The sequence below is a fragment of the Zootoca vivipara genome, chromosome 6 (assembly GCF_963506605.1).
Source record: "Zootoca vivipara chromosome 6, rZooViv1.1, whole genome shotgun sequence".
Classification (NCBI taxonomy): domain Eukaryota; kingdom Metazoa; phylum Chordata; class Lepidosauria; order Squamata; family Lacertidae; genus Zootoca; species Zootoca vivipara.
In genome coordinates this window covers 1,983,692-2,011,422 of record NC_083281.1, presented here as the reverse complement: position 1 = coordinate 2,011,422, position 27,731 = coordinate 1,983,692, and the positions used below count along the sequence as shown (strand labels likewise).

At 47.0% G+C, this 27,731-nt stretch overlaps 1 protein-coding gene across 11 annotated transcripts in view; it reads left to right on the top strand.

Moving 5' to 3' along the window:
• TCF3 (transcription factor 3) overlaps positions 1-27,731 on the top strand; it is a 105,457-nt gene that overhangs the window by 29,083 nt on the left and 48,643 nt on the right. For 6 of the 11 annotated variants that reach the window (XM_035119262.2, XM_035119259.2, XM_035119261.2 and 3 more), the window contains exon 4: positions 26,770-26,843. In XM_035119262.2, coding sequence (XP_034975153.1) covers positions 26,770-26,843 — 74 coding nt within the window. Of the gene's footprint in view, positions 1-26,766; positions 26,844-27,731 lie in introns of all 11 variants that reach the window. The other 5 variants (XM_035119256.2, XM_060275300.1, XM_035119255.2 and 2 more) reach the window with 1 other exon arrangement.

The window sequence follows — 27,731 nt, the reverse complement described above, 5'->3', positions numbered from 1 at the left end:
CGCTAGTACTTTCCTTCAGGAAAGTCCATACGTGAAACAGTTTAATAAATTGTTCTGTGCACACTGATGTTCCCAAAGAGGGGAACATGAGCCCCAGTACTTGGATGTGGCAAGCGAGGGAGAAATAGGTATTATTATTATTTTGTTGTTGTTGAATCTGAAGAACTTTGCTACTAGCCTGTTTCTCAAAAAATAAGACGTAGCCATAAAATAAGACGTAGGAGGATTTTTAAGCATTCAAGGAATATAAGCCATACCCCGAAAATAAGACATAGTGATAGGCGCAGCAGCAATGCCGGCCGCGGCAGGCGGAGGAGGAAAAAAATAAGACATCCCCTGAAAATAAGCATGAAAATAAGCCATAGTGTGTTTTTTGGAGGAAAAATAAATATAAGACGGTGTCTTATTTTTGGAGAAACACGGTAGCAGGGCCAATTTTTCTTGAATCCAGTGCTCACCTTTTTTGGCCAAATGACATTGCGAAAATTGTGGTGCGCTTTAGATTCGACAGCGCTTGAGACTCAAGTAAATGCGATGTATCGCAGTTTCTCAAGCCCTACCTATAGGAAGGGTATTTAGAACGAGTCTGGTCATAAAATGTCATTTACTGCAAATCGTGTTCATTTTCGCACATGCTGTGAAATTGGAAGAAGCGCGTTGTCGGTCTCGTTTTGAATTGCGTATAAATCTGAAATTTGCGAATTAGAGTTGACACGCTTTAAAAGTGAGTGTTACTTCCTGGTTAAACTCTTTTCTTTTCTTTTTAAAGCAACACATTCTCTGCCCCCCCCCCAGTGAAAAAAACACACTTCGTTTCATCCCCTGCTCCACTCCTTTGTATTGGGCCAATCTAAAGATTAAAATCATAGGCTGCATCCGATGCTTGCCTTACTCAGAGTAGACCCAGTGACGTTAATAGACCCCGGTTGGGTACGCCTGTTGTTTCCGGCGGGTCTACTCTTGAGTAAGGCCAGCATTGGTTGCAACCCCGCTGATTTTAATTTTACAGAAAACCCTTCCGGGCCGTTAAGGTTTTTTAAAATTTATTTTTTAAAAAATTGCATAAATTGCACGTTGCATAAGTCAGACTGAGGGTTGGAACCGGGCACATTTTCGCAGAACAACAACTAAATGAAATGGGTTTGGCAACCCGTCCTGGCATGTCGAGTCTTCCCAGGGTTCCAGGTCTTCGCAATAAAAATTTGCCACCTTCCTCGCAACAGCCACAGTTGCTATTTAAACCAGGAGCCTGAGGACTAGAACCTTGTTTTACCTTTTGACCAGGCACGTTTTGCGACTTGGCACGGGTCCCGTTGTGGCCACACGGAGATCTCTGGACGCCAGGTTCACAGCGGCCATCTCTGCCCGCCTGGCCACTCCACCTTTCTCAGCAGGTCAGCAGAAGGAGGTCTTTAAGCAGAGGCTTGACAGGCATATGTCAGGAATGCTTTAATTGTGTTTCCTGCTTGGCAGGAGGTTGGACTGGATGGCCCTTGTGGTCTCTTCCAACTCTAGGATTCTATGATTCTAAGAGCTTCTTCCTAGTTCTCCTAGCCCATGATCCCAAGCTAACAGGACCAGTGGTCAGGGATGATGGGAATTGTAGTCCCAAAACATTTGGAGGGCAGAGCTTGGGGATGCCCGCTCTAACCACTACAGCCCCCACTGCCTTCCTAGAGTCTTTCTGCTGTGGGGCAACCTTGCTGGGTTGTTGTCGCGAGTGCGAAACGGCTGCTTTTCGAAGCCCTCGGAGGAAAGGCAGGCTATAAAATCTAGTCGATAACGAAGGATAATAAGCTGATGGACTTCAGACTTTCCAGCAAAAGAGTTTAAAAGGGAAAATTGGATCCAGACTTCCAGAGTCTTACATCCCCCCCCCTTTCCTTTTTGAAAAGCAAAACCCTGCACTTCAATACAGTGGTACCTTGGTTCTCAAACTTAATCTGTTCCGGAAATCTGTTCCGAAACCAAAGCGTTCCAAAACCAAGGCACGCTTTCCCATAGAAAGGAATGCTAAACGGGCTTTTAAACACAACCCCTAAAACAGCAATTCAACATGAATTTTACTATCTAACGAGACCATTGATCCACAAAATGAAAGCAATAATCAATGTACTGCAGGCACACAATCAATCCATCAATAGCTGAACTGGGCTCCACACAGTCACAAAAACAAAACGAAAAAGAGCCGCAAAATAAATAGCAAAAACAGACAGAACTCAGTGTAACACTCAAAATGGAAGTGTGGCACTCAAAACGGAGCACGTTCGGCTTCTGAGAAAAGTTCGCAAACCGGAACACCTCCTTCCGGATTTGCAGTGTTCCACGTTGTTTGAGTACCAAGGCGTTTGAGAACCAAGGTACCACTGTACCTTGCAAAAAACCAAAAAGTCTGCGCTTCAGTAATGGGTTTATGAAAAACCCAAGATGGAAAAACGAAAGAAAATCCTGTCTAACTAGGAGTTTGGGTTAGCAGAATGGTTAGTTGCTGTTTTGAGTAAATAAGTTTCTCACGCAACACTCCCTTTAATCTCGACTGGATGTTAATATTTTTTTAAAAAAAGTACAGGGTGTTTCTAATCAGAGAGATCCATCTCGTCAGGCAGGGCCCAGGTGGCACGTTGGCATCTCCCAGCTGCTGCCAGCTCGGCAGGTTTGGCAAAGTTGGCACCGCTGTGAAGCCAGCGCCGAGCGAGGGCGGCGCTTGCTTGCCCTCGCTCCGAATGGGCGCAACTCTTTTGTCCCCCCGCACCGTTTTGTGGGAGAACTCCAAACTATTGCTGAAATCAGGTCGGGCGGAGCGGGGCTTACTTTGTGGCAGTGTATCGCTGTCAGATGTGGGCAGGTTTGAGAGATGCAACCATTCCACCTGATTTTTGGGCAGGACTTTCAAGGGGAAAATTTTCCGGCTGGGGGCCATATTGGGTCCTTGACTGCAATCCAGCGTGGGGGCGTGCGGGGCCGATTTACTAGGGAAATTTAGGAGAAGGGTTTAAGCCAACTTTTATCCCAGAAATCACAGCCTAATGGGCACTTATAATACAGTGGTACCTTCATTTTCAAACGCTTTGGTTCTCAAACACCAAAAACCCGGAAGTAAGTGTTCCGGTTTTCGAACGTTTCTCGGAAGCTGGACGTCCGACGCGGCTGTCGGCTATTGTTTCCGGGGTGCCTGCACCCGTCAGAAGCGCCTTGGTTTCCGAACATTTTGGAAGTCAAACGGACTTCCAGAACGGATGAAGTTTGGCGCTTTTGTTTTTGCTCTTTATTTTGCGTTTTTGTTTTTGAGGCTTTTTCGGTTCATTTGTTTTTGTGACTGTGTGGAACCCAGTTCAGCTACTGATTGATTGTGTGACTGCAGAAATGGATAAAAGGCCCCCATCCAAACAATGGCTATCATCAGTGCAGGAAAGAAAATTTTTTTTTATTATTTTTATCATCTACAATACTGCCTTCTTTATTCTACAGTACAGTACATTGATTCTTGCTTTCATTTTATGGATCAATGGTCTCATTCGAGATGATACATGTTCCATTGCGGTTTTAGGGGTTGTTTTTTAAAAGTCCGGAACGGATTGAACCATTTTGCGTGACTTTCTATGGGACAGCGAGCCTTGGTTTCGGAAAGCTTTGGTTTTGGAATGGAATTTCCGGACCGGATTAAGTTTGAGGACCAAGGGACCACAGTATGCCCATTGGAAAATTCACCCAATTAGGTGTCCATGTTCAGCATGCGAATCTGCGAGGACGGGGTGCGTTTTTGCCAAAGGGAGGGAGGTTGCTTTTAGCGGTCTGAAAAAAAAAAGCAGCAATGGGATCTGAAGGGGACTATTCTCCCCCCCCCAAAACACCCCTAAATTCGGAACGTGCCAAACCACCGTGTTGATATCAAGGAAGATCGGGGACGGGGTGTGTGTTTCGCTGCCTTCAGTTTTCTCTGCCAATTGCCGCCTCTCTCTTAAAAAAATGGGGGGGGGGAGAGACACCACGGCCTCCCTTCCGAAAGCTTGCAAATGCCCTATTAACATTGTTATACAAAACAGCAGTGCGCCGTTTAATTAGGAAAAATAAGAACTAACCTCCACCATATGTTCCTTCTCTGTCGCTATTTGCATTTGAAAGTCCGGCTGTGTTTCAAAATGGGATTTTCGCCATATTGAAAAGCCTCCAGGTTTTGGGGTTGCTATGGGGAACGCAAGCATGTTTGCTGTTTTTTTTTGGGGGGGGAGGCAGCGACACACTGCTTTCCTACCGACTTGAAATCTCTGTGGATTTTCTGCATGGTTTTTGTTTTGAATTACTGTTCTTAGCGGGGAATTTACTTTTATCCTTGTTGTGGCATCTACAAATGATCATCGAGGGAAGAGATGGGTGCCCTGGGTTCGATGCCTCCCCCAAAACATCTGTACCGCACCCTAATATATGATAGGCGAGCAGTTCTGCTTGGGTTTTTAAAAAGCAAATTGCGGCCTGCCCTGTGGCAGTGAGTTCCGCAAGTCAGCCTTGCATCCTCCCTCCAAAAATGAAAGCTTCCTCTGGTTGCAAATGTTAAGATGATACCAGCAAGAATGAGTCTTTCTGTAAAAAAAGGATTTAAATCAAGTCTTACTGACCAGTGATTTAAATCGTGATTTAAATTGATTTGATTTAAATCAAATCCACCCTGGCGGCTTGTAAGGAAAATAATGGGGAACGTGGGTCGATTTTATGATAAATCGGTTTTATGATAAAATAGATTGGTGGGCGAGGTGGGCCGGGGGGGGGGCAGACATTCCCAGTCTCAGCTAGAACCTTCGACATCCAATATCGAATTTACAGTCCTTTGCCCTAATGATAAAGCAACATTCTAGTCCTCATTGTTCTCAGCAAAGAACTGATTTAAGCACAGTGGTACCTTGGTTCTCAAACGCTTTGGTTCTCAAACTCCAAAAACCCGGAAGTAAGTGTTCCAGTTTTCGAAGGTTTTTCGGAACATATGATGCGGCTGTCGGCTATTGTTTGTGGGGGGGGGCTGCGCCAATCAGAAGCTGTGCCTTGGTTTCTGAATATTTCGGAAGTCCAAAGGACTTCCGGAACGGATTAAGCTTGGTGCTTTTTTTTTTTTCTCTTTATTTTGCATTTTTGTTTTTGAGTCTGGAACAAATTGATCCGTTTTGCATGACTTTCTAGGGGGAAGCGCACCTTGGTTTTGGAACGCTTTGGTTTTGGAATGGAATTTTCTAAACAGATTAAGTTTGAGAACCAAGGTACCACAGTAGATGCTCAGGATTGAACCTCCTGCAAGCAGGACAAGCCTGCCTTTGCGGGAGGGGGTTGGGGGTAGGGGACGTTCCAGGCAAATTTATCCAGCAACGGCCAAGAGTTTGCATCTCAAAACGTGCCAAGTCTTTTTTATATACCTGATGATCATTCCAGATTCGGAGAGCCGCAGTTTCAAGTCAGGAAGCCGTCCCGAAACCTAAATTTAACTCCGTTCTATTTTAAATCGGCTCGGGAATTCTCTCTCTCTTTCTCTCAATGCCCCCCCTCCAAATTTGGTAAACTTATTTTTTAGAAACAAAACAAAACACACATTCGTAGTTCGGCACACGAGAACCAGAAGCCGATGGGTGAATGAGCTGCCGGTTATTTTATTTTTTTGGGGGGGACGGCCGTTTGGGGTTTCACTTAGCTCCTTTGGACAAAATCCCAGCTTAGCAATCTTTCCTGTTAACGTATCATCAGGCAATGAAAGGACCCCTGGGAATCTCAGGGGAAGCGCGCAAAGGCAGATGGGCGGGATATAAATACAGGGGTACCTTGTTTCTCAGACTTATCCGTTCCGGAGGTCTGTTCCAAAACCAAGGCTTGCTCCGTTTCCAAAACCAAAGCGTTCCAAAACCAAGGATTGATAAGTTTTGCATGGCTTTCTATGGGAAAGCGTGCCTTGGTTTTGGAACGCTTTGGTTTCGGAACAGACTTCCGGTACGGATTAAGTTTGAGAACCAAGGTACCACTGTAAACAGAACTGAAGAGGACCTGGGCATGGCAGGATTTAGAATTTCCGGGCAGCCTCTTTTAACGCAGACTATTTTTGAAGTGCTGGATAATCTACATTTCTCGGTATCTCTTTCTCTCCTCCCTCCCACCCCCCACCATTTAAGCTCAGAAGCTGGTCTGCAGTACAGTTAAATGGTTGCAGAGAGACTTAGACTGGTCTGTCGCCATCGCCTGCAAACGAAAATGCAACTTTTTATATTTTTTAATTTGCGTGTGTCCCTCGAGACCTCTCCCAGGCTTCGTTTCGTCAGTCTCTTGTTTCTGTCAGACGTTCTGGGCTCCCCACCCCCAACAAATTGCCATATTTCTGGGCACTGGTAATGTATATTTTGGGTGAGATTCCTACTTGCCTGTAAATCACAAGCCGGCCTAAGACTCTGGAAAAGTAGGAAGCAGGTGTATTCATTTCCCAGAAGTAGGAAATACTTTTTCTCCGCCACAAACGGCCAAACGTGGTGTTGCGGATTCCGACTTTAGTAGGCATCAGGTGGCACAAACGGGGACCATCCTAGTTTTTCCAGGTCTGTAAAACGGCCACCTTGGGCCTGGCATCCTTTTTGGGCTTTCTCTGGGACCCCTTTTTTTCTGGGGATCAAGTCAGCCGCTCTTTGCTGTGACGGCTGAATCAGCTGCATGAAAGCCTCGTGTTCAGGAGCAGTCTACCTTGGAATATCGTAGGAGGGGAGATATGATATTCCTTCCTTGGAGTTTTTAAAGCAGAGATTGCGTGGCCGTATGTCAGGGATGCTTTAGCTGAGATTCATGCATTTGCAGGAGGTTGAGCTAGATGACCGCTGCAATTCTACGATTCTACGATTCTAACGAACTGGAGGCAAGGCATGCAGATGTTCCCAGTTTGAATGAATCTTTATTCGCGTCAGCCATCGGCCATAGCAATAAAACAACAATACGATATACAAAGAATAGAAATAAAAAGTCAATTTTATAAAATACATTTTAGGGTTTTGAATCAGTAGTCAAATAGTGGACCTAATTCTGATTGCTCCAGCTAAAAACCTTGCCACCTTTGCTGTCCCCTGCTCCTCTTGATCTGCCCAGAGAAAGGACACTGGGGCAGTGGCTGGGCGACTCGGAATGGACAATAAAAGAGGGGGGATAACCTCATTCCTCAAGTCTTTATCAAGAGGGCAAGCCAGAAGGGCATGCACCACCGATTCGGGACTGCCATCTCCACAGGGATGTTTTTTGTGTGGCATCTGTTGGAATCGTCTCTCAAGTCCAGCTGAGGTTCAATACATTCAATCTTGCGAGAGTCAAAGCGCGTCTATATTTTGGAATATATATTTTGGAATTGCTCAGTTATGCAGATAGGGTGCCGGAGAGTCAAAATGGGAAGGTGGAAAATAGTCATGCCATGGGCAAAATGTCCTGATTGGGCCAAGTTGTTCTGACGCCCAAAGTGTGTAGCTGTTGTGGGGATAAACCACAAGAGTGAAGTTTTGATAGACAGTTTTAGTCCAGGCGCTCTTGTGACAATGTGTTCCCGGGTTCAATCTTCAACCACGTCCAGGTGCCCAAATTTAGAAACCAAGACTGATGAGGAACGGTTGAGGGAATTGGGTATGTTCAGCCTGGAAAAGAAGAGACAGGAGCGTCAACTTCCAGTATCTCAAGGGGTGTCACACGGAAGAAGGGAGCTAGCTTGTTTTCTCCTGCTTCCGAGGGCATGTCTCGAACCCATGGCTTCAAGTTGCAAGAGAGGAGATTCCAGGTTGGATTAGATGCCCCTCAGGGGGTCTCTCTTCCAGCGCTGCGATTTTACGATCTCAACTCAACTGCTCGACTGCCACCAATTCACTTGTCCTGGGATGCGAGAGGGGGAAACGGGACACAGTTCGAAACGGAAATGGTACGAACTCTGGACTAAGGCAGAGGTTTTTAAACGTCGGTCGCCAACTAGTGCCCGGAAATGGCCCCGTAGTCACCTGCCGGTAGCAAAACACGGCTCGGGGATTCCGAATGCTGTTAGTGGGCCGCGTCCGCCGCCTGGACCCGAGGACCCCCAAAGTGGGGGAAGCAGCCTGGCCTACTTCGCAGGGATGTTTTGCATGTGCAGGAGGGAGGGAGTGAGAAGCTCCTGGCTCCGGAAAGCAGGGTGCAAATGCGGGAACGGAATAAGATCTGCAAACGGAACGGGTCCTGCCTTGCCAAGCTGCTTTGCCGAGCTTCTTTGCAAAGCCAAGCTGCGTTCCCCAAGAAAGGAGCGCACCGTATTGTTGTGGTAACTGCAGCTTAGGAAAAACAGTCTTTAAGACAAAAGATTTCCCAGGCTGCCTGCCTCCCCCTTTATTCCCACCCCCCTTGTTTTTTTGTTGCAAGCAGGTGGCAGCGAGGGAACACTTTGTTTACGGAAGAAAAGAAGTTTTCTTTCTTTCTTTCTCGGAGGGGCAAGCTTGTTTTTCTGGGCGCAGGGAATAGGCCCTTCCTGGCAGGAGCAATTCTCCTCCTTATTTCCTTTTCCTGCTCCGTGAGTCACCCGTCTGACGGCGGGGCTGCCCGCGCAGCAGATCGTGACCCTGCGCAACCTCCAAGCAGTGCTCCGCTCGGCTCGGCTCGGCTCCATCCCGTAAAGATGGGCCAAGATTCTAGTCCTCATTACCAGCCTTCTATCGAGCTCAGGGTTGCCTGCTCTGACTGGCAGCAGCTCTCCAGGGTTTCAGACAGGGGCGTTGCATAGCCATACAGGGTGACACCATGGAATGATTATTAGTTTATTTACTTCCCCAAAGCCGGAGGATTGAACCTCAGACCTTTGCATGCAAAGCCCAAAATAAGATTCTAGTCCTCAGCGTTTGAGCTGATTCATGTAAGATTTTGCTTTGCTTAGGATTTCAATTGCAGAATTAGCATCCGGGGGGGGGGGAATTTAGGGAAATTCAACAGTTTTCTTTGGCTGGATTTTTACTTCTTGAAATATGGCAAACGCCTGGACATGCAAGTCTCTGATCCAGTTTGAAACCAGGCCAGCCCCTGCTTAGCTTTGCAAATTCGCTAGCAGTTTTACTGCTTTTAGCCACTAGGTTTATTTGGAACCGATAAGACCAGGCATCCCCAAACTGTGGCCCTCCAGATGTTTTGGCCTACAACTCCCATAATCCCTAGCTAACAGGACCAGTGGTCAGGGATGATGGGAATTGTAGTCCAAAACATCTGGAGGGCTGAAGTTTGGGGGTGCCTGGATAAGACCTTTTAGCTGTAGCTGTTGCCAGTCAGTGCAGGCAGTATGGGGCTAGATAGGCTGTTTCAGTATTAGCTGGGGAGAGAGGTTAAAGCTTAGCAGCGGTAAAATAATAATAATTCATTCTGAAAATTGGAAAAACTTCAACCCAGTTTTCCCGAAACTTACGTCGCCCAGGTCAAAAAGCAAACTAAAAACTCCCTGTTCTTAAAATCATGTTGTTGTTTAGTCGTTTAGTCGTGTCCGACTCTTCGTGACCCCATGGACCATAGCACGCCAGGCACTCCTGTCTTGCACTGCCTCCCGTAGTTTGGTCAAACTCATGTTCGTAGCTTCGAGAACACTGTCCAACCATCTTGTCCTCTGTCGTCCCCTTCTCCTAGTGCCCTCAATCTTTCCCAACATCAGGGTCTTGTCCAGGGAGTCTTCTCTTCTCATGAGGTGGCCAAAGTATTGGAGCCTCAGCTTCAGGATCTGTCCTTCCAGGGAGCACTCAGGGCTGATTTCCTTAAGAATGGATAGGTTTGATCTTCTTGCAGTCCATGGGACTCTCAAGAGTCTCCTCCAGCACCATAATTCAAAAGCATCAATTCTTCGGCGATCAGCCTTCTTTATGGTCCAGCTCTCACTTCCATACATCACTACTGGGAAAACCATAGCTTTAACTATACGGACCTTTGTCGGCAAGGTGATGTCTCTGCTTTTTAAGATGCTGTCTAGGTTTGTCATTGCTTTTCTCCCAAGAAGCAGGCGTCTTTTAATTTCGTGACTGCTGTCACCATCTGCAGTGATCAAGGAGCCCAAGAAAGTAAAATCTCTCACTGCCTCCATTTCTTCCCCTTCTATTTGCCAGGAGGTGATGGGACCAGTGGCCATGATCTTGGTTTTTTTGATGTTGAGCTTCAGACCATATTTTGCGCTCTCCTCTTTCACCCTCATTAAAAGGTTCTTTAATTCCTCCTCACTTTCTGCCATCAAGGTTGTGTCATCTGCATATCTGAGGTTGTTGATATTTCTTAAAATCATGGATTTCTAAAAATTCAGGTTGGAAAATGGTACAGTCCGGAACACACAGCCACCGCCCCTCCCACCCAAATATTCCTGTCTACTCCAAATTTTGGGTGCAAGTAAACAGGTTTCTCTGTTACGCACAAACAATTCATTAGAATCTAATAGCAAACTGTAAAGTTGAAACCAGCAAATGATAACAATTCAACTGTCTACACTTATCAGCCACAACGGAGGGTTACCAATCCATAATCAATAAATCAGCAGCGAATCTCAATGCATAACCTCTCCCCCCCCCCCGCAAAGCGTGCAAAATCACATAAAAGGGTCAAAGTTGAGAAAGAAGCAAAAAGACTGATATGGATGAAATTGAAAAAATAAAACGCAGCTCCCTTCTACGATTGGATTGAAGGCTTGTACAAACTCACAAACGTGTGAACAACTTGCATATAAACGCAGACCTGCCATGGGACGAATTCAACGATATTTGGAATCCATTCTTAATAGGCTAAGATCTGGCGAAGTACAATAACCACTTTGCTAAACTGTACAGTTTGGGGATTTTCCTTTTCCCTTCGTTTTTACTTACTCCTTGCCATGTTTAGCGCACATGTGATTGAGTCCTTTTTGAATTTTCAGTAAAGATGTTAAAATAATAATAATAAAATAAGGGGGGAAGGACACACACCTTGCAAAACTATTATTATTAATAATAATAACAACAACAAGTGGGGAACACAACTTGCAAAACTATTTTTAAATATATGTGTGTGTGTGTGTGTGTATATATATATATAATCTATGCATAGACATATGGACAAGTATTTAATGGCTGGTTCCGTCTTGGTGTTAGCGTTCTTTAAATAAAAGAACCACACAATTGATTTTATTGTGTTGACTTAAAAAACTCCCCCCTTTTCTCAGCGGCGTTCTCCTTTGAGGTCTTTTGTTTGGTCACTGTGGGGCGACCTTGTTTTCACAGCTGCCAGGAAGTGTTTTGGGGGCCGCAGAGTTTTTTTTTTAAAAAATTGTTTTCAACCCTCCGGCTTATCTGCGCTCCGCTCCTTGTCATCTCTCCCCATCCCTCCCCTGCCGGATTTCTGCGTTGCCAGAGCCTGAGTTTCTTAATCTCGGGGTCGCGAGTTCAAGTCCTGCAACAGGCAAAAGATTCCATGCATGTTCTGCGGTTGGTTCCATGACTTTGCAAGAGCTTGGCTGGTAGAGTGTGTAACTTTTAATCTCGGAGTTACGGGTTCGAGTCCAGCGTCGGGCAGAAGAATTCCTGCATGTCAGGGGGTTCGGCTAGATGACCCCCAGGGGTACTTTCTCCTCTCCTCCCTGCGGTTCCTAAAATGCCCCAAACGATGCAACCATTTGAGCCAGAGACTCTTAATCTCAGAGTCGCGGGTTCAAATTTAACCTTCTCAAAAGATTCCTGCCTTGGGGGGGGGGCTAGATGTCCCTCCTGGTCCCTAGGATTATTTTTGTGATTAATATTATTGGTTAAATTTGTATACAGCGCTCTCTCCGCAGTCATTCTGCCCCCCCTTGTTGTTGTTTAGTCGTTTAGTCGTGTCCGCCTCTTCGTGACCCCATGGACCAGAGCACGCCAGGCACTCCTGTCTTGCACTGCCTCCCGCAGTTTGGTCAAACTCATGTTTGTAGCTTCGAGAACACTGTCCAACCATCTCATCCTCTGACGTCCCCTTCTCCTAGTGCCCTCAATATTTCCCAACATCAGGGTCTTTTCCAATGATTCTTCTCTTCTCATGAGGTGGCCAAAGTATTGGAGCCTCAGCTTCAGGATCTGTCCTTCCAGTGAGCACTCAGGGCTGATTTCCTTAAGAATGGGTAGCTTTGATCTTCTTGCAGTCCATGGGACTCTCAAGAGTCTCCTCCAGCACCATAATTCAAAAGCATCAATTCTTCGGCAATCAGCCTTCTTGATGGTCCAGCTCTCACTTCCATACATCACTACTGGGAAAACCATAGCTTTAACTATACGGACCTTTGTCGGCAAGGTGATGTCTCTGCTTTTTAAGATGCTGTCTAGGTTTGTCATTGCTTTTCTCCCAAGAAGCAGGCGTCTTTTAATTTCGTGACTGCTGTCACCATCTGCAGTGATCAAGGAGCCCAAGAAAGTAAAATCTCTCACTGCCTCCATTTCTTCCCCTTCTATTTGCCAGGAGGTGATGGGACCAGTGGCCATGATCTTAGTACTGTACTCCTTTCCCAATTTTGAACCACTGCCCCCCTTAACCCATTTTAAAAGGGCATTTGAGGCCTCCTCTCCTTGTGTTTCCTCTCGGGCTTAAAAGCCCCAGATGCTGCAACCGTTTTGAGCCAGAGACTCCTAATCTTGGAGTTGCGGGTCCAAGCCCCATGTGGGGCAGAAGATTCCTGCATTGCAGGGCGTTGGGCTAGATGACCCACGGGGTCCCTTCCCGCAGTGGCGAACCTTGCCGCTTGGCTGCCCAGGGCGGCAAAGGCAAAGGCGCGCCATGGGGGCGGGGTGTCACGACGCATGCACCGTGACGGCGCAACTTATGCGCGGTCCGTCCAGGCTGCCGCTGCTGCTCCTGTGTAAGGAGAGTGGAGCCCGGGGCGCCCCGCCCCCACCGCCCCCACCTTGCTACGCTACTGCCTTCCCGTTCTAGTACGATCTGCGTCCAATTTTGCCTCCACCCTCTGGCTTTCTCATCCTCAGCCTCCCTAAAAAGTAAAAGTTTTCTTCTCCCCTCCCCCCATCTCTAAAATGTGCGTGGGGCCAGTGGGTGGGGCAAAGCCAGACAGTGTGGGGTGCAGCCCGGTGGCCGGGGGGGACCACATTTAAGCTGCCTCCCCCCTTGATCTTAGTTAGCTTTCTCACTCTAGGAAGATCTGGGTTCGAATCCGCTGCCCAGCCACAAACTCACTTGGCAACCTGGCTGCAGTTCCCCGCCTGCCTGGCCTACTTTGCAGGGCTGGTATGCAGGTAAAGGTAAAGGGACCCCTGACCATTAGGTCCAGTCGCGGACGACACTGAGACCCAGTGTGGTATAGTTGTTGAGAGCCATAGACTTGTAATCTGGGGAACCGGGTTCGTGTCTCCGCTCCTCCACATGCAGCTGCTGGGTGACCTTGGTCTAGTCACGCTTCTCTGAAGTCTCTCAGCCCCACTCACCTCACAGAGTGTTTGTTGTGGGGGAGGAAGGGAAAGGAGAATGTTAGCTCCTTCAGGTAGTGCTAAAGTGGGATATCAAATCCATACTCTTCTTCCGGGTCATGTGGCCAGCATGACTGATGAACCAGAGCAGCGCACGGAAATGCCGTTTACCTTCCCGCCAGAGCAGTACCTATTTATCTACTTGCACTTTGACGTGCTTTCGAACTGCTAGGTTGGCAGGAGCTGGGACCAAGCAACGGGAGTTCATCCCGTCGCGGGGATTCGAACCGCTGACCTTCTGATCAGCAAGCCCAAGAGGCTCTGTGGTTTAACCCACAGCGCCACCTGCATATGCAGGTAGAGATATCTTCTTTTCCACACTATGAAAATATGATTATTATTATTATTTAAAGGCAGTCTTTTGTCGTTTTCACTTTTGGTTCAGAATGGATTTCGAGCCGTACGTCTAACTGATCGCTAGAACCGAGCCCAAATTGCTGCCGGAGATTGCTGTCGGCATTTGGCTGAACTTTGCTGTAGGGATTTCAAAGGGAGGAGGACGGGATTGTGTTGTGCGGAAAGGGAATCGAGTTGGGGTGGTTGCCGTGGCTAGGTCTACTCTCGAGTAGAATGCATTTGGCCGCAACCTTATCGCAGCTGTTCCCAAACCTTTCCCATAAATCCGTACCCGGTTGCCCCCTTATCCTGTAAAAAAAACATGCAAAAATACTCCCTGCTAAGGAAGAGCGTAACGGAATACGATTCGAAACAGCAGCAGTTAATTGCACATTAATCCAATTAAAATGGTTTAGTTTAATTAATTCAACGGAACTGATGGACTTGATCCAGCGATAGCAAGCTTTGCAAAATCTGGTAGTTAGTCTTTTGCACCTCCAGCCCCCCTCCCAGTTATCCCACTGCCCACATTGGGAGCCACTGGTCTGTGGTTTAGTTTGTGAATGGCTTCTTTCTGGTTCGCCAGGAGGAGATCCTTGACTCACCCCAGGCGAGCAGCTGCATTAAACCTCTGGCTTGGAGTTTGCTTCGGGCTGCCCGACCCGATCCTGTGCTTTCAGACTTGGAAGCGACCCTCTCCGAAGGGTCTCTCCAATAAAAGGGTGGTATTTCTTCCCAGCTTCAGAAGTTCTCTCTCTGCGGGTTTTTATATTTTTTTGTGTGGAAGTGTTTAGAATGCAGCAAAAAATGTATACGGTGGTACCTTGGTTCTCAAACTTAATCCGTTCCGGATAAACAATGTACTGCAGCCACACAGTCAATCCATCAGTAGCTGAACTGGGCTCCACGCAGTCACAAAGACCAAAACGAAAAAGCCGCAAAAACAAAAATGCAAAATAAATAGCAAAAAACCAGACAGACCTCAGCGTAACACTCAAACCGGAGCACGTTTGGCTTCTGAAAAAAGTTCGCGAACACTTACTTCCTGGTTCACAGTGTTTGGGTTCAAAGTTGTTTGAGTACCAAGGTACCACTGTCAAAGAAAAAACACTTGTGTCCGGATTTTCACTTTTTGAAATATGGCAATCCTATCTTGATGCGGGTGGCGCCGTGGTCTAAACTACTGAGCCTCTTGGGCTTGCCGATCAGAAGGTCCGCAGTTCGAATCCCCGCAACGGGGTGAGCTCCTGTTGCTCGGTCCCAGCTCCTGCCAACCTAGCAGTTCAAAAGCACAGCAAAGTGCAAGTAGATGAATAGGTACCGCTCCGGCGGGAAGGTAAACGGCGTTTCCGTGTGCTGCTTTTGTTTCGCCAGAAGCAGCTTTAGTCATGCTGGCCACATGACCCGGAAAAACTGTCTGCGGACAAACGCCGGCTCCCTCAGCCAGTAAAGTGAGATGAGTGCTGCAACCCCAGAGTCGTTGCAACTGGACTTAACTGTCAGGGGTGTCTTTACCTTTATTTTAGATTGCCCTTCATCCATAGATCTTCGGAGCGGTAGCTTCCTTTTAAACTACCAAACTGATGGGCGAATTTCCTGTCGCCGTGGGTTGGGCGTCTCCTCTGCTGGCCCCCAAAACCAGGTTCTGAAATGCGAGCCCCTGTTAAGTGGGAGAAAGAGCCCGGAAAAGGGTGCACATTTTGGTCGGAAAAGGGTTCAGCGCTGTCCTGCCTTCCTGTTCACCTGGAAGAGAGATGTAGCTCGCCCCAGGCGAACGGCAAGCCCCCTTATTGTTGAGTAGGTGCCGTTTCAACGCAGGTGGCGCTTTGCTGCTGAGTTAAAGGCCCTGCTGATCCGTCATGCGGTCTGTGTAAAGGTAAAGGGACCCCTGGCCATTAGGTCCAGTCGTGGCCGACTCTGGGGTTGCGGCGCTCATCTTGCGTTATTGGCCGAGGGAGCCGGCGTACAGCTTCCAGGTCATGTGGCCAGCATGACAAAGCCGCTTCTGGCGAACCAGAGCAGCGCACGGAAATGCTGTTTACCTTCCCGCTGTAGCGGTTCCTATTTGTCTACTTGCACTTTGACGTGCTTTCGAACTGCTAGGTTGGCAGGAGCTGGGACCAAGCAACAGGAGATCACCCCGTCGTGGGGATTCGAACCGCCGACCTTCTGATTGGCAAGCCCTAGGCTCAGTGGTTTAGACCACAGCGCCTCTAAGAGTGTTCGTTATCACCACCCTCATCATCACTTTTAATTTGTGTCCCGTCTTTCTATCTTTCAATACCCAAGGCGGTTTACAAGCGGAAGAAACAAAGAATGTACACCTTGTAACAATCGAATGCAATACAAAAGGTGATAATAAAACATAATTTTAAAATAAACAGCTTGCATCAAAAAGTAACACTCAACAATCATTAGAATAGTATAGAATAATAATATCTGCATATAAAAATTAAACAGAAATTCACTCTTGACATTTGCAATAAATAATTTTCAAACTGCAATCAATAAAACAACGGCGAGCCACAGTGCATAAAATGATACGATGCAAATTGAAGTTGAAATCAATCAACACACCCCCGCCTTGCAAATCGGGTGAGATTCAGCCAAACATGCAACTTATCCTGGCTCCTCCAGTTGCATTTTCAGCTCAATTTCCATGACTTTTGTGAGATTCGCTCCTTGCAAACAGCCGAAAGCCCAAAATGTTGAGAATAAGACTGATTTGCAATGGGGGTGGGGGCGGAATAATTTCGATTGTGACTGTATATGGGCCTGTCCATTGCAACCTGTTTAATTATTATTTGCCTATGTTTGATTTTCCTGTTTACTGTTCGATTCGGATCGATGGCTGAATGATGCTTTGTTTGCCGCAAGCCGTTTATGTCTAAAGTAATTGCGACTTTTTACATTGCATCGTTACTATTGACGTTCAGTGTTTTTATTGCGTTTTTATATGTGTTGGAAGCTGCCCAGAGTGGCTGGGCCAACCCAATAAGATGGACGGGGTATAGAAAAATATCATTATTAAATTATTGTAACCTGATTGTGCAGGATGAGGGCAGGGGATTTGAGCATAGTGGAAAACAACTTTGCTGCTCGTGACGGAAGGCTAAACCTAATTATCGGCCGGCTTCTTTTATTGATTCCCCCCTCCCCCGCCCTTCCCAAATCTCGCTCCGCGGTGTCTCCCCCCCCTCCCCATTGCAGCCCCGATTAGGCACTTAAAAGCAGCTTAATAGGGAAGTGTTTATCATGGCAGCCGTCTGCTACCTTCGTTTAAATCAAATTATCGTCCCCACCTGCCTTGGGGGTCCTTCCCCCTTTAAGGGGGGGAAAACACCCCAGGAATCTGAGCCCAACTCAGTGCAAAGGGTCAGATTGCTCTGCTGAACATCTGTTGTGCGTCTCTTAAAGTTTCCTGAAAAAATTCACGTGTCTCCCATGCGCGATCCTCCGGCGTTTGTGGCCCCGAAGGACGCCCTCTAAAAGGAGCAGGAGGTTGGCCAGCCCTGAAAGGACAGGATCTGCAGGGGCTTTTTGTGTTTTAAATGGGAAAGTCGCCGGGTGGATCTGCACTTCTGCCTTCTGGCCAGCTTCCTTGGAGGGGGCGCTCAAGAGCAACCAGCAATGGAATGGTAGAGTTGGGACCCCCGACTAAAGCATCCAGGACAGATGACCACCCAACTTCTGCCTAAAAACCTCCAAGGAAGGATTTAGCTCAAAAGAACATGAGACAACTCAGGACAGGGTGGATTTGATTTAAATCAAAACGGTTTAAATCATGATTTAAATCTCTAGTCAGTGAGACTTGATTTAAATCACTAGTCAGTAAGACTTTATTTAAATCATTATTATTATTCACAGAAAGACTCATTCTTGCAGGTATAATCTTAATATTTACAACCAGATGAAGGTTTCATTTTTGGAATAATAAATTTTCAGAGCGGTTTTTACAGTTCTATCAAAAATTACTGATTTGGCTATACTATTAGAAATACATTGACAGATCATTAAGAAATTATTGCGAGGTTTAGTAAGTTAACTGCTTATATTTGGACAACATTACTGCTGTACTTATTGGAAGGAGAAAACATAAACATTTCCTTGATAACAATTTAAACAATTTATTTGACTAAAACAATAACATTATAGCATATATATATCCATGTTTGTTAATTTGTGGTCAAACAATTTAAAAAAAATGGACAAATGATTCAGTTTGAGAGAGGGGATCGCAATCCCTTTTTGCCCGGTTCACCCTTCTTCCTTACCTACCTTCTCAGATTTTGCCACCAGACAGGGCAGTCTCGAGCAGGTCATGCGGCCTGTTGCTGAGGGGCAGAGATCGCTCCGGCGCCCTTGCAGGGCGCAGTATGGTTGCCGCCCGGCGCCCTACTTACCGGCCCGGCGCCCTGGCGCACCGCGCCACCGGAGGTCTACCTAGAGCCGGCCCTGCCACCAGAGATACGCTTAGCAACTGTGTTTTCGCATCATAGAATCATAGAATCCTAGAGTTGGAAGAGACCACAAGGGGCATCCAGTCCAACCCCCTGCCAAGCAGGAAACACCATCAAAGCATTCTTGACATATGGCTGTCAAGCCTCTGCTTAAAGACCTCCAAAGAAGGAGACTCCACCACACTCCTTGGCAGCAAATTCCACTGCCGAACAGCTCTTACTGTCAGGAAGTTCTTCCTAATGTTTAGGTGGAATTTTCTTTCTTGTAGTTTGAATCCGTTGCTCCGTGTCCGCTTCTCTGGAGCAGCAGAAAACAACCTTTCTCCCTCCTCTATATGACATCCTTTTATATATTTGAACATGGTTATCATATCACCCCTTAACCTTCTCTTCTCCAGGCTAAACATACCCAGCTCCCTAAGCCGTTCCTCATAAGGCATCGTTTCCAGGCCTTTGACCATTTTGGTTGCCCTCTTCTGGACACGTTCCAGCTTGTCAGTATCCTTCTTGAACTGTGGTGCCCAGAACTGGACACAGTACATCCACGATGAGGACTAGGAACTTGCGAGTTTTAAAAGAAAGGGGAAAGTTTAAACTCCCCTGCTCACCGTTGTGAATGATATTCCCACGTTATGAATGGTCCGTGTCCCCATTCAGAAAAAGAGGTTGGAAGAGGCCAATATATATGCAGACTATCCTGGATCAAGGGACTTTTCCTCTTTAAGTTCTCTTAAGTTCTTAACCCAGCTCAAGGTTGTCCTCTTAAACTACCCAGATATTTAACTGAGAATCCATCCCAGCCAGTCCATCCTTTGAAAAATAAGACTTTAGAGGCGTCTTGCCCCAAAATGGCAACTAGACCTTCCTTTTTGGTGACTGCAACCTTGGATTAAGGCAGGGCTCAGCAACCTTTTTCAGCAGGGGGCCGGTCCACTGTCTTTCAGGCCTTGTGGGGGGCCGGACTATATTTTGAAGGAAATAATAATAATGAAGGAATTCCTATGCCCCACAAATAACCCAGAGATGCATTTTAAATAAAAGGACACATTCTACTCGTGATTCCCGGACCATCCATGGGTCAGATTGAGAAGGGGTTGGGCCATATCTGGGCCCCGGGCCTTAGGTTGCCTACCCCTGGTTTAAGGATCCTAGGCTATGCACCCGAGTTTCTAACCCTGGTTAGGAGGGCCACTGACCGAGGTGGGTTTTGTGAATGTAAGAATGCAATTTGGGAAAGCAATGCAGAGGCAGCGGAAAGCCATCATGGCTAGTAGAAAAGTTGGAGGGGATGGAATAGGACGTCCCTATTTTCATGGGAGAAAAGTTGGAGGCTATATGAACATTGAAATGGAATTTGCACATAACAGTGGTACCTCGGTTTACAACCACAATTGGTTCCGGAAGTCTGTACTTAACCTGAAGCGAACTTTTCCATTGAAAGTAATGGAAAGTGGATTAATCCGTTCCAGACGGGTCCGCGGAGTACTCAACCTGATGCGTACTTAACCCGAAGTATGAGTGTAATTGGTTCTGGAAGTCTGTACTTAAACTGAAGCGCACTTTCCCATTGAAAGTAATGGAAAGTGAATTAATCCGTTCCAGATGGGTCCGCTTTGTTTGTAAACCGAGGTGGTTGTAAACCGAGGTATGAGTGTATTGATAGTCTTATCGTCCAACCTAGCAGTTCGAAAGCACACCAAGGTGCAAGTAGATAAGTAGGTACCGCTCCGGCGGGAAGGTAAACGGCATTTCCGTGCGCTGCTCTGGTTCGTCAGAAGCAGCTTAGTCATGCTGGCCACATGGCCCAGAAGCTGTACGCCGACTCCCTCGGCCAATAATGCGAGATGAGCGCCGCAACCCCAGAGTCAGCCATGACTGGACCTAACGGTCAGGGGTCCCTTTACCTTTATCCTCCAGGAATCTTAAGAGTCACAAGGGACCCAAGTTTTCTAATCTTCATTTGAAGCCATCAAGGTCATTGGCCATCCCTCCCGCTTGTGGTGGGGAGTTCCATAGTCTTAACTCTGCACTAAGAATTTCTCCTTTTGATCCGTCCCAAACCTTCCAGCGTCCAGCTTCTTTGGCTGACCCCGAGTTTGAGTGTTACGACACTCTGTGTTTGTGTGTGTGTCCACTTTCTCTCCACCATAGGCGGTGGGTTTGCATGCGAGCTTTGCAGCGCCAAAACCCTTTAATGGGGGGTGGGGGGGAGGACACACTCCCCCCCCGACAAGCTACATTTTATATTATTAGTACGTATTTAATTAGAACACGAACACACAAATGCTATATGAATATTCATGATCAGGGTTATTAAAATGCATAATTAATCTGTGGGGTCTCTCTCTCTCTCTCTCTCCCCCCCCCCCCCCCGTTTTAATAACTCTATTAACGTAGCCAGGATGGGAGGGGCAAAGGGAGCCCTGTATCATTGCCCCTTCCTACCTACGGGACGGGACGTGGCGTTTAGAAGTTCTTTGCGAGCTGGAAGCGATCGTATTTTTTTATTTCACTGGTCTCTGCTTAAAGAACAATATTGATTTTTATTTGCAGTGGACCGTATAGCCAGTTAGGTTTTTATTTAGAGAAGACATGTTGGAAGAATATAATCCATGCCTGCTCATTTCAGCAATAACAACAACAGCAATAATAAATTTATTATCAATCAATCAAATACCTTTATTGGAATCGCAGTGTAAAATGTTTCAAGTAACTGGAATAATTTAAAGGACAAAGGGGACGCTGTCAAGGGTTTTAAGGTCACAATATGGTCCTGTGCATTTTGATATTCTGCTGCTCCCTGTGTTGTTTTCCACGCGGGTGGCGCTGTGGTCTAAACCACGGAGCCCCTTGGGCTTGCTGATCGGAAGGCCGGCGGTTCGAATCCCCGTGACAACAGGGTGAGCTCCCGTTGCTCGGTCCCAGCTCCTGCCAACCTAGCAGTTCGAAAGCATGTCAAGTGCAAGTAGATAAATAGGTACCGCTGCGGCGGGAAGGTAAATGGAGTTCTGTGCGCTCTGGTTTCCGCCATGCACCGGAAGCGGTTCAGTCCAGCTGGCCACATGACCCGGAAAGTTGTCTGCAGACAAACGCCGGCTCCCTCGGCCTGAAAGCGAGATGAACCCTGCAACCCCATAGCCGCCTTTGACTGCACTTAACCGTCCAGGGGTCCTTTACCTTTACCTGTTTTCCGAAAGGATAGTTCGTTGGGAACCCTTTCGGGTAGAATTGTGGCTAAAAAGGAAGCTACTAAGACAGTGATATCTTTGTCCCGATCTGCTAGGAGAAACCTCGTTTGGCTTCCCCTTGGGACTGTGGGCTGGAGGTCCAACATTTTGCTCAGCATCAGTTGACGAGGTCTGCCGTGTAAAAGGCAATCTTAAGAGAATGTGGTCCATTGAATCGGGTCTTCCTTGGTTGCAGGCAAAGAAACGGGCTCGATATGGAGTATGTGAGAATCTGCCTTTGGTCACTGCAGAAGGGAAAGCCTTTACTCTCACGAGCATAAATGCTCTTCGATGGGAAACATAATTTTAGTATTTGTACCCTGCCCATCTGGGTTAGGCTAGGTTTCCCTGGGTCCGCTCTGTGACTTAGGGCTGCATACAACCCTATATATCTTCTTCTTCTTTGGCAATCCCTCATAGCTGAGTAAGATGGTCTTCCATAGACATCGTCTTAACAGTGAGTCCGTAAGGGACTGTGGAGGCCAATTCTGGATCCACACGTCCTTCCACAGCGGGGACATAGGTTTCCGGGTGGGAGTTGATCCCAGTGAGGGTTTGCCAAGCGTGCCTTCCTCTTAGCACGTTTCTCCCTTGCGTCCTGAGTTCGAGTGTCTTCAAAGCCCAGGACACCTTTGGTCAAGGCTGTTCTCCAACTGGAGCACTCGCAGGCCAGTGTTTCCCAGTTGTCAGTGTTTATACTACATTTTTAAAGATTTGCCTTGAAAGAGTCTTTAAACCTCTTTTGTTGACCACCAGCATTACGCTTTCCATTCTTAAGTTCGGAATAGAGGAGTTGTTTTGGAAGACGATCATCAGGCATCCGCACCACAAGGCCAGTACAACAAAGATGATGTTGAAGAATCATGGCTTCAACACTTGAGATCTTTGCTTCTTCCAGTACACTGGCATTAGTTCGCCTGTCTTCCCAAGCGATGTGTAAAACTTTTCGGAGACAATTTGCTGCCTCCCAGCGCAAAGCAGCAGGACACACCCCTTGCAGGAAAGGCAACTTGCAAATGAAATCCATGGAACCCCAAAGCTGGGAGATTCAGGACAGTTATAAAAGGAAGGATTTCTTCATACAGCAAGGAGTTTAACTACGGAACTTGCTGCTGCAGGAAGTAGTGATATCCACCGAGATGTTGTCCTAAGAGCATTCAACGATTTTGTGCAGGAGAAGGCTCTTGATGGCATCTAGACATGACAGTCGGACATTCCTATTTGCACGGGAGAAACGTTGGAGGGGATGGAATAGGACGTCCCTAATTTCATGGGAGAAGTGTTGGAGGGGATGGAATAAGACACCCCTATTTTCACAGGAGAAACGTTGGAGGGGAGGGAATAGGACGTCCCTATTTTCACAGGAGAAATGTTGGAAGGGATGGAATAGGACGTCCCTATTTTCACAGGAGAAATGTTGGAAGGGATGGAATAGGACATCCCTATTTTCACAGGAGCAATGTTGGAAGGGATGGAATAGGACGTCCCTATTTTCACAGGAGAAACGTTGGAAGGGATGGAATAGGACGTCCCTATTTTCACCGGCAAAATGTTGGAGGCGATGGAATAGGACTTCCCTATTTTCACAGGAGAAATGTTGGAAGGGATGGAATAGGACGTCCCTATTTTCACAGAAGAAATGTTGGAAGGGATTGAATAGGACGTCCCTATTTTCACCGGCAAAATGTTGGAGGCGATGGAATAGGACTTCCCTATTTTCACAGGAGAAATGTTGGAAGGGATGGAATAGGACGTCCCTATTTTCACAGAAATGTTGGAAGGGATGGAATAGGACATCCCTATTTTCACCGGCAAAATGTTGGAGGGGATGTGAACATTGAAATACAATTTGCACCTTATTTTTACTGTTAAGAGGGGGGACGTTGGGGAGCAACTGTGGAAACTTAATAGGAAACGGCAGCATTTGGACAATACAACACAGAAAGTACCTTTAAGATGTCAAAGCAATGTATATACATCTATAAGGCCAAGCGTTAAAAGTTCCCAGCGATGTGTGAAGTTCAACGTTGCCTAGTGTTTTGGAGTGCCTGTCTTGCTATATCTTTTGGGGGAGATGGCTCTGTGTTTGGACACCTTGTAAGAGATGGGCGGCAATTTTTGCGTTCCCTGAGATTGAGGAGCAGGTTTTCCTGCCATCAGATGCTGTTGGGTTGCAGACGGACATTTTCAAAACTGGTTTGGGCTTTTATTAGAATATCTGAGCAGCGCTGGGTGGGAGGCTCCTAGTTCTTTATAAAGAGACTGGCAGTGGCTTCTTCGCTTTATTTCCCAAAACACCCTCCCTGTAAGGTTGACCGGCGTTTATTGTACCCAGGTTCCTTTCCAGGCAGTCTCTGTTTTAATGTCTGCATGGAGAATATTCTGCTAACACTATTCTAGACTGCATCCACAGAAGTCTAGTGTCCAGATCAAGGGAAGTCATAGTCCCCCTCTATTCTGCCTTGGTCAGACCACACCTGGGATACTGTGTCCAGTTCTGGGCACTACAATTTAGGAAGGATGTTGACAAACTGGAAGGTGGGCAGAGGAGGGAGACCGAGATGATCAAGGGTCTGGAAACCAAGCCTGATGAAGAACAACGGTCGAAGGAGCCGGGGGGGGGGTGTTTAGCCTGGAAAAGAGGAGAGAGGAGAGCCATCTTCCAATATCTCAAGGGCTGTCACATGGGGGAGAGAGCAAGCTTGTTTCCTCCGGCTCTGGAAGGCAGGACTCAAACCCGCGGCTTCGAGCGACAAGAAAGGAGATTCCGGCTCAACATCTGGGAAAGCTTTCTGGCAGTCAGAGGTGTTCTGAAGCCCCGGGTGGCGGCGGACTCTCCTTCCTTGAAGGGTTTTAAGCAGAAGTTGAATGGCCCTTCTGTCCTGGATGCTTTAGCTGAGATTCCTGCATTGCAGGGGGTTGGACTAGATGACCGTTGGGGTTCCCTTCCAACTCTACAGTTCAATGATTTTATCATATGATCTGCTCCTTTAACCGGTCCTCTGTGTTGGAATGTAGATCTGTAAGCTCCTTGCTGGCAGAGCCCCATGTATAGGTGATTTAGAAGTTTCTCGGCGGCTCCCAATCCTGCATTATTAGCGTGTTTTGTAAATTTCACGTTTTTGGCCAATGCAGATTAAACTCTTCTAGAGCGGAGCATCGAAAAAAGGGAATCACCGTGGGGGTGGGGGTGGGAAGGAGTAAATGGTGCAGGAATGCACAGCTCCCCGCCCCCGCCGCCACCCCCCCCCCCAAAATACTATCCCAAGTCGCATTAGCATCTTTTTCCGGCACCTCAATTCCGCAAAGTAATCAGATTGGAGAGAGCAGGGATTGGTGAAAGGAATTGGGGGGGGGAGGATTTTTATTTTTTTGATTAGAAAACAAAATCTAAATGAGAATTATGAATATTCATTAGGCGTGGAGATTAATATGCATAATTATGCAAATTAGACAGCAATTAAACACCGATTCTCCGGGGAAATGATTAACACAAAAGGCTGCGGAATGGAAGCCTTGCAATTTTGAAAGAAGTTTCTGGTTAAATGAACAGCGAGGGGAGATTGGAAGCCTGCAAAGGCTGCGATTCACATAATAATAAGCTGGGGGGGGGGACACACGATGCACACAATGGGGTGGGGGTGGGGTTATTGCGTGTGAGTGCAGCGTTGCACTTTTGCACACCCAGCCTTGCACACTCACATCGGGGCTTGCATTTCGGCTCCTCGGAGTCTCGAGCAGGATGGAATCAAGGACCTTGGTTCTCAGACTTAATCCGTTCCGGAAATTCCGTTCCAAAACCAAAGCGTTCCAAAACCAAGGCACGCTTTCCCATAGAAAGCAATGCAAAATGGATTAATCCCTTCCGGACTTTTAAAAACAACCCCCTAAAACAGCACTTGAACATTAATTTTACTATCTAACGCAGGCATCCCCAAGCTCCGGCATTCCAGATGTTTTGGACTACAATTCCCATCATCCCTGACCACTGGTCCTGTTAGCTAGGGATCATGGGAGTTGTAGGCCAAAACATCTGGAGGGCCGCATTTTGGGGATGCCTGATCTAACGAGACCATCGATCCATAAAATGAAAGCAAGAATCAATGTACTGTACTGTAAAATAAATAAGACAATATTGTAGATGATAAAAATTATTATTTTTTCTTCTCCTGCACTGATGACGGTCATTGTTTGGGTGGGGGGCTTTTATCCATTTCCGCAGTCACTCAATCAATCAATCCACCAATAGCTGAACTGGGTTCCACACACAGTCACAAAAGCAAATGAACTGAAAAAGCCTCAAAAACAAAAACGCCAAATAAATGGCAAAAACAAAAGCGGCAAACTTTTGGCAGAAACCTCGGGATCCGGCCAGAGGTACCACTGTATTGACACCCACAGAAATTTCGTAAATCGAAATTGCTTGGCCCAAAACATCCCTTCAAAATCCTCTCCTGCATATATGTGTGTGTGTGTGTGTGTGTGTGTGTGTGTGTGTGTGTGTTCGTGTTCGTTCCGCTTCCGTAGTTGGTATTTTTTTGGGGGGGGGTCTCCTACTCAGGGAGCCTGATCCTGTCCCGGCTCTTGTCAGCGGCCACATTCCCACTTAGAGCTCTTTTCCCGAGCCTCCCCTGATGTTGCTTTAACTCCCTGCAAGCAGAAAGCTAGCAGCACAGGGCGTGGGCCAACAGGGTCTGCTTTGTGTGTTTCAAACGTAGCATTTAACAAAAGGGACTGGCTCCCGCGGGTGACCTCAGGGGGAACAGACCACAACGAACAACCTATTTTCGGGGGGGGGAGAGCCTGTACCCACTTTAGTAATGGTGGGATTTGCATTGGGGGAGGGGTCTTCTTCTGACTGCGTGTGAGAATACGAAACCACTGGAACTATAACAATCCAGGGAAAAGAATTCAGTTTAACCAAATTCCTCCCCCTCCCCCCTCCCTCATCCTGACACCCTAACTTTCTGCATGCAAGGCTTTCCAGGGTGGGTGGGTGGGGAAAGAGGCGGCCCGGCCCATGACGAAATTCAAGAAGCTATCATCCCCCGGTCAGCTGTGCTCTGAAGCTGGGAATCCCTGCATGGGAACTTTGCAAAACAGGAAAAAGTCTCTTTATTCTCTCTTAAACATCCAAATATTGTTCTGTTTTTGGAAGGAAAGCGGTTTTAGCTTCAGGAGAGCACTGTCTTTGTTTGAAGGGGCTGCTTATCAAAGCCGATTCCTTTTTTTTAAAAAAAATAATAATAATTTCCTGGGCTTGTTTAATTTTTATTTAATCCCCTTCTCCAGCAGGTTTGGACGAGCGGCCGGCCTCTGGCTCCTGGGCAGCAGGAGATCAAAATAACTCCACGTTTGACCAAGTCAGGGTAAGGATTTTTTTAAAAAAACCACACACTTTGAAATGGAGAGAAATAAATAAATAAATCTCTTGCCTTTCGAGAATCTTTTTTTTTGGGGGGGGGCGGGTTTGCAAAGGGTGCAAATAGGGTTGCTTGCAATTGAATGAATGAATCTTTATTTGCGCCAGCCATCGGCCATAGCAACAAAACAACACAATACAATATACAAAGAAAAAGTCAATGATATAAAATGCATTTTGGGGTTTTGAATCAATAGTCAAAGGTTGCATTCAATTAATGCGGCCCGCCAAAACTCTCAGCCTGGACCTCGCCAGCCTTGCTTCAGGTTTTGGCCGGGGAGGGTGGGATATTAATAATAATAATAATAATAATAATAATAATAATAATAATATCTTGGCATGCTCTTGCACCAGCAAAGAGGAACCCCGGGCCCAGAGGCAGAATGTGGCCCCCATCTCTCTCTTTCCGGCCCCCAGCACTCTCTTCAGGCCGCGCCCCCACCGGGAGCCCAGGTCCAGGCCTTCCTGGACGGTTCGCCCGGGTTGCGACGTTCTCCTCGAACTCGTGCCTCTTGCTTGCCTGAACTGAAGTTCAATCCGGATAAGACAGAGAGGTTCTAGTCCAGGGGTCAGCAAACTTTTTCATCAGGGGGCCGGTCCACTGTCCCTCAGACCTTGTCGGGGGCCGGACTATATGTTGAAAAAGAAAAAAATGAGCAAATTCCTATGCCCCACAAATAACCCAGAGATGCATTTTAAATAAAAGCACACATTCTACTCATGTAAAAACACGCTGATTCCTGGACTGTCTGCGGGCCGGATTAAGAAGGCGGTTGGGCCGGATCCGGCCCCTGGGCCTTAGTTTGCCTACCCATGTTCAAGTAGGATCAGGTTC